The sequence below is a fragment of the Prosopis cineraria genome, unplaced genomic scaffold (assembly GCF_029017545.1).
Source record: "Prosopis cineraria cultivar Desert tree isolate PC_DT_omini unplaced genomic scaffold, ASM2901754v1 PC5, whole genome shotgun sequence".
Classification (NCBI taxonomy): domain Eukaryota; kingdom Viridiplantae; phylum Streptophyta; class Magnoliopsida; order Fabales; family Fabaceae; genus Prosopis; species Prosopis cineraria.
The window spans coordinates 3,087,178-3,104,358 of record NW_026555336.1 but is presented as its reverse complement, the minus strand read 5'-3'; the positions used below and the strand labels follow the sequence as shown (position 1 = coordinate 3,104,358).

The 17,181-nt window shown below is 30.8% G+C and overlaps 1 protein-coding gene across 2 annotated transcripts; it reads right to left on the bottom strand.

Annotated features, from left to right (window-relative positions):
• Positions 1-2,356: 2,356 nt before the first annotated feature.
• LOC129311337 (caffeoyl-CoA O-methyltransferase 5-like) lies at positions 2,357-3,797 on the bottom strand. Of its 2 annotated transcripts, XM_054953570.1 has the most exons (5): positions 3,638-3,793; positions 3,443-3,522; positions 3,186-3,330; positions 2,937-3,068; positions 2,357-2,695 (listed from the first exon to the last, which is right to left on the bottom strand). In XM_054953570.1, exons 1-5 carry the CDS (start codon positions 3,734-3,736, stop codon positions 2,402-2,404), a joined length of 750 nt encoding a protein of 249 aa, XP_054809545.1. In that variant the 5' UTR covers positions 3,737-3,793; the 3' UTR covers positions 2,357-2,401. The 2 variants fall into 2 exon arrangements, with proteins under 2 accessions (XP_054809545.1, XP_054809544.1); XM_054953569.1 differs by having other exon boundaries at positions 2,937-3,330; positions 3,638-3,797.
• Positions 3,798-17,181: the final 13,384 nt, after the last annotated feature.

The following is a 17,181-nucleotide window of genomic DNA, read 5'->3' as shown; positions in this document are numbered from 1 at the left end:
TATTTGCCTACTGCAAAAACCTTGACTTTACATCATCTTTTATTTCGTTCAGTGCAACTCCTTTTATTCTTTAGCAAATTTGATACAATGCGCTTAGCATACCATGCATTCAGTATAGAGCAGTGAAGTTCTCCACCAACCAGTAGAGCACCAGCTCCTAGTAGAACAATAGTAACAATGTGCCAATGCATTTTCTTTCAGTTTTTCATCACTTATTTCTTGTAATTTCCATTTTATCATTATTAATATCATGTTTGCTCTTACTATGCATGTAATATCCTAGATTTTAATTCCCAAATTAAATTAATTAATTAAGGGTAATTATGTAAAATTGAGTATAAGTTGTTTAATATTGATTAGTGATGGCTAATAGATCTATTAATTTTAGGAATAGTCTATAGATTGGATTTGAAAGTATATTGGGCTACTTGAGCCCAAATTAGAGGAAAAATTTAGATCAAGTACTCTTTGTGCCACCTACCATGGCGAAGACACCATGTGCCGCACAGATGGCCAATTTTTTTTTTTTTTAAAGAACTAGTTGTGATTTATGATTGCAAAAAAGGAAGAAAGGGAAAGAGAAATGGAGAAGGGCAACAAGAAAATACATTGGTTTGCTAGGCACATGTTTGGGAACATTCTTGAGAGGTTTAAGCTTCCACACTCTAAGGTAATCGCTCCCCTTCACTCTCCTGTGTAATCTTCAGCTTGGATTTTATTATGGGATGATAATTTTAGACCTTGAGGAAATAGATCTGAACCAATAGGTCCTAATGGGACTAATGGAGGTTGTTTTAACATTCTAATCCTATTTTTGAAGATTTTATAAGGTTATGAATTTGGGTTTGAGGATGTTTTAGATAAACTCTAGCTACTTTAAGTAAGATTTTGAGTTGTAGAGTGATATATTAGTTGTTATTTAAGCTAATGGGAGCTAAATAAAGTTAATAAATTCATTGGATGTGAGTTGGATTTGTAGGAGGAGAGTTCGGTTGTTAAAGTGTGAATTTTAGAGTTTAAGTAGTGTCTATATTGATAATTAGTGATGATAGTGATTATCTAATTACATATTAATAGTGTGGCATGTTGGTTAAGCTCATTGCAAGCTCGAGAAGTAAGTTGTTAGGGATAACCTTTGAATTCTCAAAGGTTTAAAATAATTAAGAGAATTTTATGTTTTCTTATTGCTTGTTAGATTAAATAAGGTGTTTTTGAATAATAATAATAATAATAATAATAATAATAAGTTTTCTATTTAGATTAATTTATTTATTGTTTGATAAACTCTTACGGAAGTGTGGTTTATTTACATAAATGATAAAGGATTCAAGTTTGAAATGTTAATTATTTATTAAAAAGAAGGTTTTGAATATTATAATAGCAAAAGAGAACATGATGATTTATGTATGCTATGTGACTTAATATGCATGGTAATGAGTTAGGAATTTTGCATAATCATACATTAAATCAATAAGAGGTTGTCCTGGAAGGAGTAGTGCTTTCTTTTCCATGTGGAACATAACTAGCACTATGGGTGGCTCCAGTGATTTGGTTTAGGAAATTAAGATTTTAATTTTAAGAAATAATTTTTTTTATAAACCTATATATATATTAGACGTGCACCTTCTTGTAAAAAGAAGAGAATTTAAAAAAAAATGCTTTATGGTGGCATCCTGAGTGAAAAACAAACTTGATTAAGAGCTTGATCAATTTTTGTGATGTCTTCAAAGGTTTAAGTTTTTAAAAGCAGGTGCTCTAGGGAATATTCTCTTTAATAATTATCTCTTTGTTTTTCATTTCTTTCAAGATTCTATCTCTAAATTAAAATGATTTTACTTTTGAGTCCCCTATTATCTTTTTCCTCCTATGATTTAAGATTGTAGGTGTGTTTTAATTTTAAACTATAGTCCTATATGTTATTAAACTCTAAGTTAGAGGTAAAACATAGCCTATCTAGGTTGGTTTAATTATTTTTATGGATCTTTTTAATACTCTTTGTTTTAGATTTAAATTTCATTATTATTTATTTATATTTATATTTGTCTTAAAATATATTCATTTTTCTCATGTTTCATGTGGATATTGTGAGTGACCATCAAAATTAATATTTGATCATATTAATAGGTAGGTGAAAAGTGATACTAGATCTATAAAAGATATAAATACAAACAACTAAAATAGAATAATTAGATTTAAAAATTTATAGTGACTTAAATTGCAAGTTCATAGTTTGAGTAAAATTTTGGATTGGAGGAGAATGAATGCAATCCCAATTAAATAGAGATTAATTCATCGAGAAGTAACTGGGAGATTAGCTTCAATGAGTTTAAGAACATTTGACATCACCACTAGGAAGTTGACAAGTAGAGGATATAACGCAATTATAATTGAAAAGTAGTGATTAGATGGTGCGGCGGCACAGGGTAATGCCATCACCAATAGGAAGTTGACAAATCTCAATCCTAGAGTCAAGGGACAAGGCCTTGTTGAGCTCCAACACAAAGCCAAGACATTTCTTGATGTAATCCGGCTGAGGTACTTCTGGTGGATCTGCAACAGATCCATTCCATAGAGTGTTGTCGTAGCCGATCAGTCCCCCAACCTTGACCAGCTCAATCGCCCTCTTGTGGTAGGTCAAGTAATTTTCCTTATCCGCGTCCACAAATATGAAATCGAACGCTCCTTTATTATTTTCCTGCAAAATGATGGTCACACAAGAAATTTAAGCACGAGCAAAATCCTAAAACATCAAATTTCTGAATCTTTTTCATTTATATATATATATATTTGTTTCAACACAACTATATCCAGTATAAGACTTTTTCTTGCACTAAACCAAGTCACCTCACACTTTAGATTCCAATAGTTTTTAATAATATGATGAGCAATTGATTTTTTTTTTCAATCAAATGAGTAAGTGATATTATGATATATACATCTGTCAGCAACTGGTCAAGAACTGGGAGAGCAGGTCCTTCTCTGAAGTCAATCTTGTGAGCAACACCTGCTTTTTCAATCACAGGCAACCCAAACTCATAATCTGCGCGGTTCACGTCCAAAGCCAATATCTGAAAATCAGATATTAAATACACTAAGGTCATTGTCTTGTGGTAATAATTAAGGAAATTAAAAGAAAAGAGACAATCATCGTACGGAAACCTATATATATATATATATTGTGGGACCTTTCCGTCGTCGGGAAGGGCAAGAGCGGTGGCGAGCAGAGAGTAACCAGTGAAGACACCTATTTCAATAGTGTTCTTCGCATTCATGAGTTTCAGCAACAAGTTCAGAAATTGACCTTCGTCAGCAGGCACAGAAAGCAAGCTCCTGTTTCGCAGTGTATTTTTTCCCCGGATATTATATATGCAGAGACAAATAGCACAGAATAATTCTGATAATTCTCGGAGGGAAAAAAATAAAAAAAACTGATCTGATATACCAAGGGTGTTTTCCCGTTAAGTGTCGCAGCTCCTTTAAGCATTCATGCTCTTTTGGATAAACACTGGTTTCCAGTATATACTGCACAGACATGAAATAAACTAGTTAAATTGTTCATATATAAAATGAAACGCAAGGAATATCAATAACAATAATGTTCAAAGCTGGATATAATGAGTGTATTTCCGAGACTTGCCTGATAAAGAGCATCGCTTTGGAGGAGACTCTTGTGATTCACTTGTTTATGCGATCTCAAAGCTTGGGTTTTTGGCTCCTCTTCCTCAATGGAAGTCATTATTGATTCCTATCTTAGATATACAGATCCAGTCCCTACCCTTGGCAACTTCTCTCTATTATATATTGTTTCGTTCACTGAGTGGAGAAAGTCAATAAACGGTATTGTATTTATCCACGAGTTTCATTTTCTACTCTCCCTTCCCTTTTCTTACATTGCTCTACGATAAAATTTTTGCTTAGAATTTCAAAGCAATGTTTTTTTTTACTTTCATTTAATCCAACAATTTAACTAGTTTATTTAATAAAGTTAAATACTTATACCTATTCCAACGCCATTAACTATAAATACCCGTGGTTTATTCTCTTAATGGTGAATAAACGAAATTTATGTGATCAAATAATTTCTTTTGTTAGATGCATTTTTAGATAAAATGCATTGGTTACTCTTAATTAATATTTTGCAAGATGACTTATAAAATGAAACGCAAAATTTTTCTATAAGATGGTTCATGAAAAGTTAATTGCAAGGTATGTAAAACCGGACCGGTCATTGAATCGGTTATGGCACTGGGTCACGAGTTAGTGGTTCAATTAGGGTTGAACCGGTGGCAAACCGGTCATGATTAAAATAATACAATTTAAATAAAAAGACATTAATTATAAAAATATTTAACTAAATTCAACCACTCAAAAGTCTAACAGTAATAAAATACAACATTTTAAATATCTATCATTATACTTACAACTTTTCAATCTTAAAAGTCTAGAGAAGAGATGAAAATAGAGTTGGAGAAGAGACGGAGATTGAGTTAGAAAAAAGACGAAGAGTTATAGACTAAGTTGGAGAAGAGATGAAGATAGTAAAGACAGAGATAGAGATGGAGAAGAGATGGAGATAGAGTTGGAGCCTGAAGAAGAGACGGAGATTAAGCTAGAGAAGAGACGCTGATTAGGTTAGGGTGAGAGAGGAGAGACACAGATGAAAGGCCGAACTAAATGCTGTCTGAAAATTTGAATTGAACTTAGCGTGTTCTATCTCTAATTTTTTATTTTTGACTTTAGTTTTACTTTTTTTTTGTTATTTTATTTCTAAATTCAGCACTCTGAAAAATAAAAAATGAAAAAAAAATTCTCAAAAAAAATAACCCGGTTAACCCAGTCAACCCATCGGGTTAACCGGGTTATACCAGGTTAAACCGGGTTAATCAGGTTACACTGGTTTATTTCGTCACCGGTTTAGGAGTAAACCCAAACCAGACAAGGGACAGGGTCACCGGTTTTCGAGTTGACCCGGCCGGTCCGGTCCGGTCCGGGTTTCAATACCATGGTTAATTGACAGGGAATTGCATATTATACTAAATTACATGCAATCATGTATATGATTTATCTCAATAAATTTTGTATATTGTGATCGACCATATTAATTAGTTTTGCAAAAAAAACTTTCTTGAATCAATTATTATCAAACAAGTTGATATTTTAAGTATTTATTTAATATTAAACATAATTAATAAAGAATGTCACGTTAATCTTGTGTGTATGTGTCCGCCAATAATTCGTCGGATTCTTCAACCATATTTCAACTTGTCCCGAGTTAATTACTTGGTAGAGAGCGAGAAGTTTGAATGGTAGCATAATTATTAAATCATGAATAAGAGACTCAAATCTTCCCCAATGTCAGATTTAAATGCAAAATGCAAGTTACACCAAAAACAAAAAACAAAAAAAACAAAACAAAATGCATGTGCTAGCTACCCTTCTAATTATAAAATAGGTAGCTTTTGGTTGCTTTCAACAAATCATGCGGCGATATGGGGTAAATTAATTAGAATGGTAGCTAGCATCTGTGATTTATTTTGCATTTATATGGCAGCATTAATGCATTATTTTGCATTTATATGGTGACAATCAGTTTACTGTTGCTCATAAATATATATATACGTGGCCAATTTTTGCTCATAGACCGTAGTTAGTACAAAGCCCGAGGGTACAACGTCCGCAGGAAAAGGAGAAAATTAGATATAATGACCTTAAATATTATGCCCTACTTAAAAAATTACAATATATTGCCCCTCTTAGAGGAGCAAAAAAAATCACGTGCTCCCTTAAAAAGTTTCACTTGTCAACTTCAAGAGTTATTTAACTCAAATCTTTTATATATATATATATATATATATAATATTAAAATTTAATAGTTTGAGAATTAGAGACATTAATTCAGATGAGTGGGACTTATTTGAGCCTGGCTTAATTTAGGCCAAGTTTAAAATATCCTATCTTCTTAAAAAAGTTCATATAGCTAAGTTCGATCTTAATTTTTTGGATTAGATTCGGGTTAGCCCATTAGACTTAGCCAAAATTGTCAACTCCACATACATATAAAGCTAAAATTTTCAATGGTCAAGCTTATTTCAATTTAAGCCAGATTTATTTGGATTGAGTTTAAAATATTTCACTTTTCTAAAAAAGCTCATATGGCCAAGTATAACTCTAACTTTTTTCTGATTGGTTTGGGTTTGGTCCAAATTACCAGCTCTATTGAGAATGGAGGATGTAATAATTTCATAAATAAATTCTTACAATGTTTCTATATTACATAAAAGAGATAAATAAATTCTATTTAATAAAAAAAGTAATAACTATAAAAATTACAAGCCCTGTTATTTGGTATTTAATTTTAATAAATATTTACCTCTAATGTAATTTAATAAATTTTTAAAATTATATTTTTTAAAAAATAATTAATATTTAACTTTAGTAAAAATTTTATCCCTATCTAATTTTTCTAGATCCTGGTTAAGAGATTTTATTCCCGGCTCATGTTTGGTTAATTCACCTGCTATGCATGGGCTCAATAAGTAGTTGTGCAACATACGCACTTCACTATCACATTGTTCTTTTTTTTTTTTTTTTACAAAAAAAAGCTCATTTTATCAATCACCAAAAAAGTTAGGAAAAATAGTAAAAAAGTTTTACCAAAATATATAAATGACAATAAGACTTACAAAGTTGACATCATCAGTAGAAATGACATACTATTTTAATTAAATAAATAATAACTTTCATTAAATAATAACACCATGGAACAGTCAACTTGAATGGAGTCCTTCTTATGATGGCCTCATTCAATATGCAAAATAATTGGATTAAGGCTCGTATGGTCTGCGGTGATATGGGGTAAATTAATTAGAATGGTAGCTAGCATCTGTGCATTATTTTGCATTTATATGGTGACAATCAGTTTCATGTTCCTATCAGATATATATATATATATATATATACGTGGCCAATTTTCGCTCATAGACCGTGGTTAATACATAGCCCGAGGGTGCAACCCCCATAAGACAAGAAGATTAAATATAATGACCCTAAATATTATGCCCTATTGAAAAAATTGCAATATATTGCCCTTCTTTGAGAAGCAAAAAAAAATCATGTGCTCCCTTAAAAAGTTTCACTTTTCAACTTCAAGAGTTATTTAACTCAAATCTTATATATATATAATATTAAAATTTAATAGTTTGAGAATTAGAGCCATTAATTTGGATGAACTAGGCTTATTTGAATCAAGTTTAAAGTATTTTACCATCTTAAAAAGCCCATATATATAGCCAAGCTTGGCTATAACTTTTTTGGTCGGGTTCAGGCTGGCTTATCGAATTTGGCCGAAATTGTCAATTCGACATATATATAAAGTTAAAAATTTCAACAGTTGAGCTAATTTCAATTTAGGCTGGATTTATTCAGATCGAGCTTAAAATATCATACTTTTCTAAAAACGACCATATAGCCAAACATAGCCTTAACTTTTTTTTTGTAGATTCAAGTTTGACCTAAATTATTGGCTCTATTGGGAGTGGAGGATGTAATAATTTCTTAAATAAATTCTTCAATGTTTCTATATTGCACCAAAGAGATAAATAAATTCTGTTTAATAAAAATTTAATAACTATAAAAATTACAAGCCTTGTTATTTAGTATTTAATTTTAATAAATATTTACCTCTAATGTAATTTAATAAATTTTTAAAATTAAATTTTTTAAAAAATAATTAATATTTAACTTAAGTAAAATTTTTATCCCTATCTAATTTTTCTGAATCCAGGTTAAGAGATTTTATTTCCCGCTCGTGTTTGGTCAATTCACCTGTTATGCAAGGGCTCAGTAAGTAGTTGTGCAATATATACTGCACTGTCACATTGCCTTTTTTTTTTTTTACCAAAAAAAAGATCATTTTATCAATCATCAAAAAAATTTAGGAAAAATGGTAAAAAAAATTTCACCAAAATATATAAATGACAATGAGGTTTTGTAAAGTTAAAATCATCAGTAGAAATGATATACTACTTTAATTAAACAAATAACAACTTCCATTAAATAATAAGATGATGAGAAAACTTTATACTATGTTTGGGAGATTTTTTTTTTTTTAAGGGGAAATGGAATAGAGTAGGATGGCTAAAAAGTCTAAGTCATTATTTGTAAGTTTTTTCTTAAGAAGGATGAAATAGCAAGGAAATGCCTCTGAAGCTTTCTTTTCTCATCCATAGCTCAGTTTTTTTCTCCCAAATTGGGGAAGGGGGTTAAGGATGGAGTGATATGATATAATTAAGCCTCCTATCTTAATAAAAAAAATTTATTATTTTCATTCTCCAAATATCTCTCGCCTTCTACTAAAGTTACACATGAATAGGATCAAGTTAGGCATTATCCTTATCTAATGCCTAGCCTAATGTGCAGTTGGGCATTAGGCTGGCCCAATTGACACGAAAATATTTTTACAAGTATTTTTTAAAAAATATATAAAAATTTTCCTTGAAAAGATATTGTTATTATTATTTAAAATATATTTTTCATAAAACTAATATTAGAATCAAATCTAATTTTTTAAAAGTTCACATGAACAATAATTGCTAATTATTTTTACATAATAATAAGTTAAAAAAATTTTAAATTTTGAAAGAGATTTAAAAAATTATAATGATAAAAGATTTCTAAAAGATCATAAAAATAACATAATTCCTGATAACTTTCATCAACAAAAAATAATATTATAAGATAAATATTATTCACAAAAATTTTTAAAAAATAAAAAAAAATTGGCACATGTTCAAGTAGGCAGGGTTTGACCTTTGCCTGAAGCCTGACCTAATGCACCCAAATGCTTCGAGGAGGCTTGAGTTGATCAGGCATTCAGGCATAATGCACAACCTTATCTCTCACCAAGTCTCTCTTGCTCCTACCATCCCTCTCTCTCCCCTCTCAACACTATGACTTTGTTGTGTTTTCCTTTTGTGCAACATGTATGTTTGCCTAAGTAGCTCTGTTACTTAGTTTTTCATTTTATTCTTAATTCTTGGGTATCTTGTTTGACAATTAATTTTAATTATTATTATTTTTGTTTGACAAATATTATAATTATTTAATGAGCATTATTATTTTCTTTAAATTTAGTCATATGGGTAATACTGAAGAAAAAATTTTAATTTGTTTTGTTTCATTCATTTTATGATGACTCCCAAATAATGAAAAATTTTGTTTTATTTTGCTCAGTTCTACTCCATTCTGTTCCATTCCTATCCATTCAATTCTAAACTCCCAAGCAAATTCTAAGAGGTGACAACTACCTACATTTCATTGTCAATCATAAAAGCTTGTAAGACTACACAACATAGATGTGGTACAATATTCATTAGAATTTCCTACAACCCTTCTCCTAATAAAACATATGAAAGGTTGAATCTATTTTTATACATAAGATGTTTCAATTATGTCATGTATACAATCCAAAAACTTGTGTCACCATTGCAAACTGTACAAGACAAATGACAACTAAATTCACAAAATATACACAAAAAAGATATCATATATACAACACTTGAAAACAATTCCCTCCATTTAAAAGAAATAAGCTCTGGCCACAATATAGGTGCACTTTGTACTCTAAAATGTAATGTTAAAGGTTCTCTACATGTTTGGTAGGTTAGGGCATTCTATTTCACTTTCAAAAGCTATATGATCAAAATTATGATCTTGTCTATCAAGAGAAGGAGTTTTGATCTGAAAGTGACATGAATTGCTTTATCTTACATTCACAATCCATTCGACTTCATTAGTTATTTACATTGACAAGCACAACATTAGTTATTAAAATAACAACTACCATCTAACAAATGACAACTTTCTTAAAAGGCATTAACATATAGTAATTTATACTGTTGCATTATCAATTGTTGCTTGTCCATTGTCATTTCCCTTACAACTAATATACACATGACTACTTCTAACATTAATTATACTCCAATAGGATAGCAATTCCACAATCATCAACAAGATTTATTAAGGGTCCTCTCATCAAAGCTCATAGTGTTTTTCATATCACTTTAATTAGTATCAATGTCAAAACAAGATGATAACATTATTCTCAATTTTTCAAGTGTCATTCCCTCTCTTATCATTCTCATCCTCACATTGCCCCCCTCATGTTTTGTATTTTACCTTTAATATTTTTTAGAATTGTCCCCTACATGAAAATCACTGGCATGCCTTAAAAATTAGATGTGACTAGCATGAGATATATACACAAATATGCATCTCTTAAGCCTTAATCAAGAAAAACTATAATTTAATATCTTAATACATTTGAAATATGATTAGAAATCATTGCAACACTTTTATATAAACAAAATCATCCCAAACTTTCTATAAAAATTTTGATGAAACCTCCTTTATAAATAGGACTTTCTCAAATCTTTATAACAGCCATTTATAGAACCAAATCAGTAATACGAGGCTTTGCTCCTCTATAGCAAACAAACATTTTAAATTACAAATCAGGATCCTATCTATAGTTAATGTGAAGTACAAGAAGTAGACTATAAATATAATGTATAAGCTCACATTTAGAACAAGTTGAGATTTGTCCAAAAAAATTCTTCTACTTTAGTTTAGCGATATATCTCCTCAATGATTAATAGGAGGTACAAATCTAGATATCATCTCAGGCTAACATATTATCTAACGTATTTGTCCCAGTTTAAAATTAAAAGAAATAAAGAGAATATGTACTAATGACATGAATAATGAATTTAATAGAAATATCTAGTTAAAAACAAATTAGAAACACATATCTCATAGGCCACATGATTCTATATAAATATATAAATCATATACTCCCTTAGTTTTTATTTGTAAGAGAAACTATTACTTTTTACTTTTTTTTATATAAGCAAAATTACTTATTTGAATAAGCATTTATTATATATTCCTCAAATTACCTCTCATAATTTACGTTAATGAGAAATAATTAATACATGCTTATGTTGATTAACATAGGACATTTTTAGTCTGATAATTTTATTTTCAAATATAATTATCATGGTCAACTAACTTTTTTAAACTGTGTGATACAATTTTTTTCTTATATATAGAAACGGAGAGAGTATGTGTGAATCTAAATAATGATGACATAGCATTAGAATTTCACTTTCATACTACAATATATGTTTTAAACAATTAAAAAATATATAGCTTTTTTCAAAATCTATACATGAAAAATATAACTCATTTAAAAAATATCATTTTGAATAAAAAGGTAAATTTCAAAACTCAATTTTTTAACAGGACTTGATCAAAATAATTAACAAATGTGGATACAAAATTTACAAGGATAAATATCTAACAAGCATAGATATATAATTCACAAGAGTAAATCACCAATCAAGCATGGATACATAGTTTATAAGGATAAGTAATCAACAAACATGGTTTAAAACCATGAAACGATCAGGCATGGCTAAAAGCCAAGAAACAAGAACAGGCACGAAACCCACACATAACAAGCATGAATACTAAGCTCATGAATAACAAGCATGAATATGATACTCATGAATACCAAGTTAGTTAGAATTTAACCATGATGCTTAAGAGCTAACAAAATTACCATTAGCAATCAGTGTTCTAAAATCAATTCGATAATTTAAACCAAGCATACATGGATTTGAAAAAAATAATATTTTATCTCTTCACATCATAATCATCACAAAACAATTCTTTTATAATCTCCCATGCATGAATCATATTGATAAATCATTTCTTAACTTGTTAATCAAACTTTATCAGCATGTTAAATAATTAAAGATATTCCATCATAAACACTTCTATCTTTTCTTTAAAACTCCATAAAAATGAAAGTACTTCCTCTCAAAATAGAGAATATTAGAAATTGGAGTTATATTAATACTTATGTGAAAATTTAACAATATTTGATATAATGAAATTAGCTTGTAAATTAATTGGAGTGCTATTCACTTACACAATGCATTCTCAAATATACAATGTACTCTAATTTAGTAGCTTTCATAATTCAGAAAGGATTTCTTATCTCCTTCCTCAATTCCCTAATACCCATAACAATGACATTATCATTCTTTCATAATTTTTTTATGCTTCATAAAATTTTATATAATTCAGTTGATGAAGTCTATCGGTTTACTTACTTAACATTAGTCATCTTATAACTATGAACATTAACTTTCAAGTATCAGCTTAACTACCTTAAATCATTTACAAAATAACTTTCAGTAATCTAATGAACCCATTGACCATTAAATTTTTCATGTTAATTGGAAAGAAAATAGATATAGAAAAAGATCTACAACATCAACCTAATTCATCACATAAGATATAACTTTGAATATAATCAATGTTAATATACACACCATATAATACAATCTATCAAACATGAAAGAAAATATCATCATCTCCCTATTTTATATGCTTCACGATTCATTCATTATAGTGTTCCAACCCAATTGATTACAATATATTTATGTGTGTGTGTGTTCTTTATAAACAATAAAAACTACTAAGTGTACCAGAGACATTGAGTCTTAAAAGATAACAAAGGATTTTTTAGGTCAATTACCACGGTTTACCTGGATGTAAAGATGCAATGAAATTGGAATAACAAGTGTTTGATTAATAAAATATATAAGGTACAAGATCGTAAAGGTTGCAAAGCTAAAAATGATGCTAAAAACTGTCTAGAAATACAAACTGAAATGATAAAATGAATATTGAGAGTCGATTGTTATTGAAGTCCCTTTCTTTGTTGTTGTTCTAGTATTTATAGTGTGTGCAGGTTGTTGTTAGTTGTTCGTAATTGTCAACCCATGCTTCGAATAAATCCATAGATGAAGGTCAGGATCTTGCAAGATTCGAGACTCGTTGAGATTATGGTTTCATGTGAAGCAATGGTCTAAATAGTGATTCCAAGTCTTAATGGATTCAAGAACCCAGGCTTACTTGGTTAGACTAGTCTACCATGATACGGACCAGGTCTGCCATTATTGGATCCCTTATTGGGCCTGACACTTCATTCACTCACCCTATTCTTGCTTTAGATGTTGTTTCTTTTTGAATAGACGTTCTTTCAATTTTAGTCTAAACAATATATATCAACAATTTTCATAGCTTCTAATTCTCAACATTATCATTTCATGCTTGTAAGTCCAACTTCATTACTTCCTTTACCAAGCACTTTATGGACAACCTAAAAACTAACATCAAAACAAACCAACTTGTTCCTTGAATTATCATTTAGCAACTAAATACTTTTTCTAAAATCTTTAATTTCAACTCAAATTTCCATTATAGAGAATAATTGCTTTCCAAAATTTTAATTAACAATAGTACAGTAACATGTTTGGCTACTATAAATCAAATTTCTTTTAACAAGCATTTTACCAAATAACTTATAGGCACTAATATTCAAACTATAAATCTAAGCTTTTTTTATTCTCAAAATCTCTTTTCAACAATTCTTAATGTCAACATTTCAATTTATCAAGCTTCCCAATTATAAATTAATTCATAATTCTCAAAATACAAATCAAATAACCATCAAACACCAATAAAAAAAATAAAAAAAATCCTAAACTCCAATTCTTGATTGATTGTAATTTTTTCTCTATCATAGATAAATAGAACTTCATTCCTTTAAAATCTCCTTCCTCCCTTCTCTTCCTTTAATTGACGTCCTCCTCTTCACTTTCCTTATCAAAATTACACTATACCAACAAATTGAGAAAACAAGAATCGGATAGCACACTGAAACAACCACACGCAACCACATCATCCAAGGAAGATAGGGAAAGAAGAAGATAACAGTTTGGATAAACCAAAGTGGAAAAGAAGCAGATTTAAACCTACCATCACTTCATATCAGCAACGATGTGGGCAAAGGGAGGAGAAGAAGTTCTGGCAACATAAACAAAGCAGAGAAAGAAGAATAGAGGATTTGCAAGATTCTTGAAGCCCACAGCAACGATAGACTGCATACCCACATCACTTATGACAGATGATCAAAATGGAGAGTAGAAGCTTCTCAATCCATAAATTCCCAAATGTGTCCTCTCCCTCGCTCTTTTGGTTAGACTCAATAGAAAAATGGGGAAGAAGGAAAATTTTTTTGATGTGGTTTAATTATTTTTAAGGGACATTTATGTAATTTTGGGAATCTAAAGCAAAAATAATAAGGGTTAAGGGTCAAAAATATCCTTAAAGTATACACAAAGGGTCACAAATGACCTTAAATTCAACTATGGGTCATTTATATCTTTCAACCTCAAATTTTTTTCCTCTATTACCTTGACCTAATAGCTCTGTTAAGTAGGTCCCATACATGATTTTTTTAATCTTTTTTATTATAAAATATTTCTTGTGGGCCCCATATTAATTTTTTTAAAATTCTCCTTCTCTCTCATCTCTCCCTGTCCCTTTCTCTATAATCCTCCATCGTCCCCTCCTTCTCAACCTTCTCGTCTCTCAGTTGCACTCTTCCTCTCTTACCTTTCTCTCTCCTCCATTCAATCTCCCTCTCCCCTCTCTCTCCTTCACTCTCTCTCTCTCCCCTCGTCTCATCCTCTCCCTCCTCTCTTCGATCCTCATCCTTACCAACACCATGATAGATTCGACGATTGCTGTGGATAGGCTAAACAAGATAAGCATACAAGCCTCCTTGGTCAGGTTGAACTCATGCATACTCACTTACACTGCCGCTAACCTCCCTGGTCAGGTTAAAAACACACACATGCACTGCGTTTCTCACACTCTTCGTCTCTCCCCCTCTTCTCCCTCATGGCCTCATTAGCCTTCTTGAACCTCTTATACCTTGCCACCAACATCTCTATTGCCACCCTATGCGGCATCACATTTGCCCCGTGCATAGAATGTGTGTGCTCGAATAGGGAGTATGATCGTAAACGCGAGAGAGAGAGAGAGAGAGAGAGAGAGAGAGAGAGAGAGAGAATTGGTTTAGTAAAGTAAAGGAGAGAGGAAGTGTGTGCCAGCTCCCTTATCCTCGTCAAACTTGAATCGATCTTATTAATCATAACTTAGTATTTTTATACAAATGCTCTGTAACTGATAAATAATAAATGGAAAGCTAATTATAGGTACTAGTCTAACTAATATAGAACATTTTAGCAACTTGTTAATCTAGCTATTACTTCATCTTAAATGCTAAGACCCCCTGTAAGCTGGAGCATGGAAATCCAAAATGCCTAGCTTGGAAAATAAATTATGGAAAGGTTGAAGATCAAGAGCCTTGGTGAATGTGTCAACGAATAAATGATGAGTATGAATATGTAACAACTGAATCACTTCGGTGAGCAACTTCTTATGCACGAGATGGTAATCTATCTCAATATATTTTCATATGCTCATGGAAGAAAAATCAGAGAAGTAGAGGGCGAGTGAGAGAGGGAGAGAGTAGGGGAGGAGAGAGAGAGAGGAAGGAAAGAATGAAAATATTAAAAAATTCAATCATGGGCCTTGCTAAAAAAAACTAAATGGATAAAATTGCAGGGTAACAGAGTAAAAAAATTTTGAAGTTGAAGGATATAAATGACCCATAGTTAAGTTTAAGGTTATTTGTAACCCTTCATGTATACTCCAAGGACGTTTTTGACCCTTAACCCAAATAATAACCACAAAAAAATTCCTATTTGTGCTTCAACAGGATTTGAATATGGGACTTCATAATTGAGGACCAAGGAAAATTCTGGCGAACCATCAATACACCTTCCTAAAATCACCCCATAATATATAAAAATATAATTAAAATACCTTGTCATAAATTTTAATTTTACTTAAATTCCTAGGCCATTACAATAGCAAAATAGTTCTTTTTTAAAAGTAGAAGTAAAATTAGAATCTATTTCTTATACCACCCTACAACAGTCAAATCAACATTCATCAACATGTGTTAGTTTCCCAAACAAGTTGACAACATATTTTAAACATTTTATGCAATAGCAATAATTCTTCTTATATTTGCAACTTTAGATTAGTTATTTATAACTTTGAATTTTGTATTTAGGATACAACTAAAAACATCATCTATCATTTGGCTATACTGCAAAGACCTACTGCCACGTAGCCATACTTATGCTACGCAGCAATTACCCATGAGAATCAATGCATACTCATGCCATTCGGTATAAAGCGAAGCGATTTAGTGTAAATCAATACAACTCAAACATTTACGATCACAACATTAGGGAAATGATGACCTCAACTACTTATTTAGCCACTTTTTTCTCGTAGAAGAATCTTTCCAAAACATGAAAGCTAAGCTTTTAAAGCCATGCATCCCAAAACAAGTCAACATAAGAGAGCAAAAGAAATTTACAAATGCGAAAACATCAACATAAGAGTAGAAGAAATTTACAAACATGACCTAGTAGAGGAAGATTTTAGATAAATGGTAGCTTGCTAGTCTATCATTTGGAAAGCTTCAAAAGCTAAAAATAGTTGCAAGGGAGATGAAGAGATGGAAAAGAGAACACGTGGAATGTGTTTTATAAGCCACCTCTCTGTTATTTTCTTTAAGGATAAAAATATATTTTTTTTACTTTTAAATTTAATGACAAAGAAGTCTCTAGGAACTTAAGAGGATAAGATATTTCATAAGATCTCATTATTATTTACATATTTTAAAAAATTATTAAACATATTAATTAGGGAAAAAAGAAAAACCACCTATAGAGTATAACTTGTGAAAAAGTCAAGCCTAAAATACAACCTAAAATAAAAAGCAATAAAGTAGTTTTTAACATGAAATGGAAACCCAGATCAAATCACCGGGTTCGACCAATGAATTGACATCTCCACCAGTTCGATTGGTGAATCGGTCTCTCCGCCAATCTGAATTTTTGGTTAACCCAGTCTTACAGTGACCCGAATTTACCTGAGGTAACCTGGATAACTCGGCAAGTTGCTAGTTTAATTGGGTCATATTTTTTTTTCTTGAAATACCCCAAAACAATGTAGTTTTAAGGTTTCTTTTGGGAAAAAAAGATGAAGCTGAAGCCTAAATGTTTGAATATGAAATATCAATGGATTCTTAGTCTCATCGTCGTCCTTGCCTTCATCCTCTCCATCATCCATCGACCTTAAGTTTCCATCACTTCTCATCTCGAGCTACTGTGTTGTTTCGCC

Coding starts and splice junctions, on each gene's coding strand:
- LOC129311337 (XM_054953569.1), bottom strand. CDS start 3,736: ATGACTTCCATTGAGGAAGAGGAGCCAAAAACCCAAGCTTTGAGATCG. Junction 3,523..3,637: donor AAAGCGATGCTCTTTATCAG/GCAAGTCTCGGA, acceptor ATGTCTGTGCAG/TATATACTGGAAACCAGTGT. Junction 3,331..3,442: donor TTAACGGGAAAACACCCTTG/GTATATCAGATC, acceptor ACTGCGAAACAG/GAGCTTGCTTTCTGTGCCTG.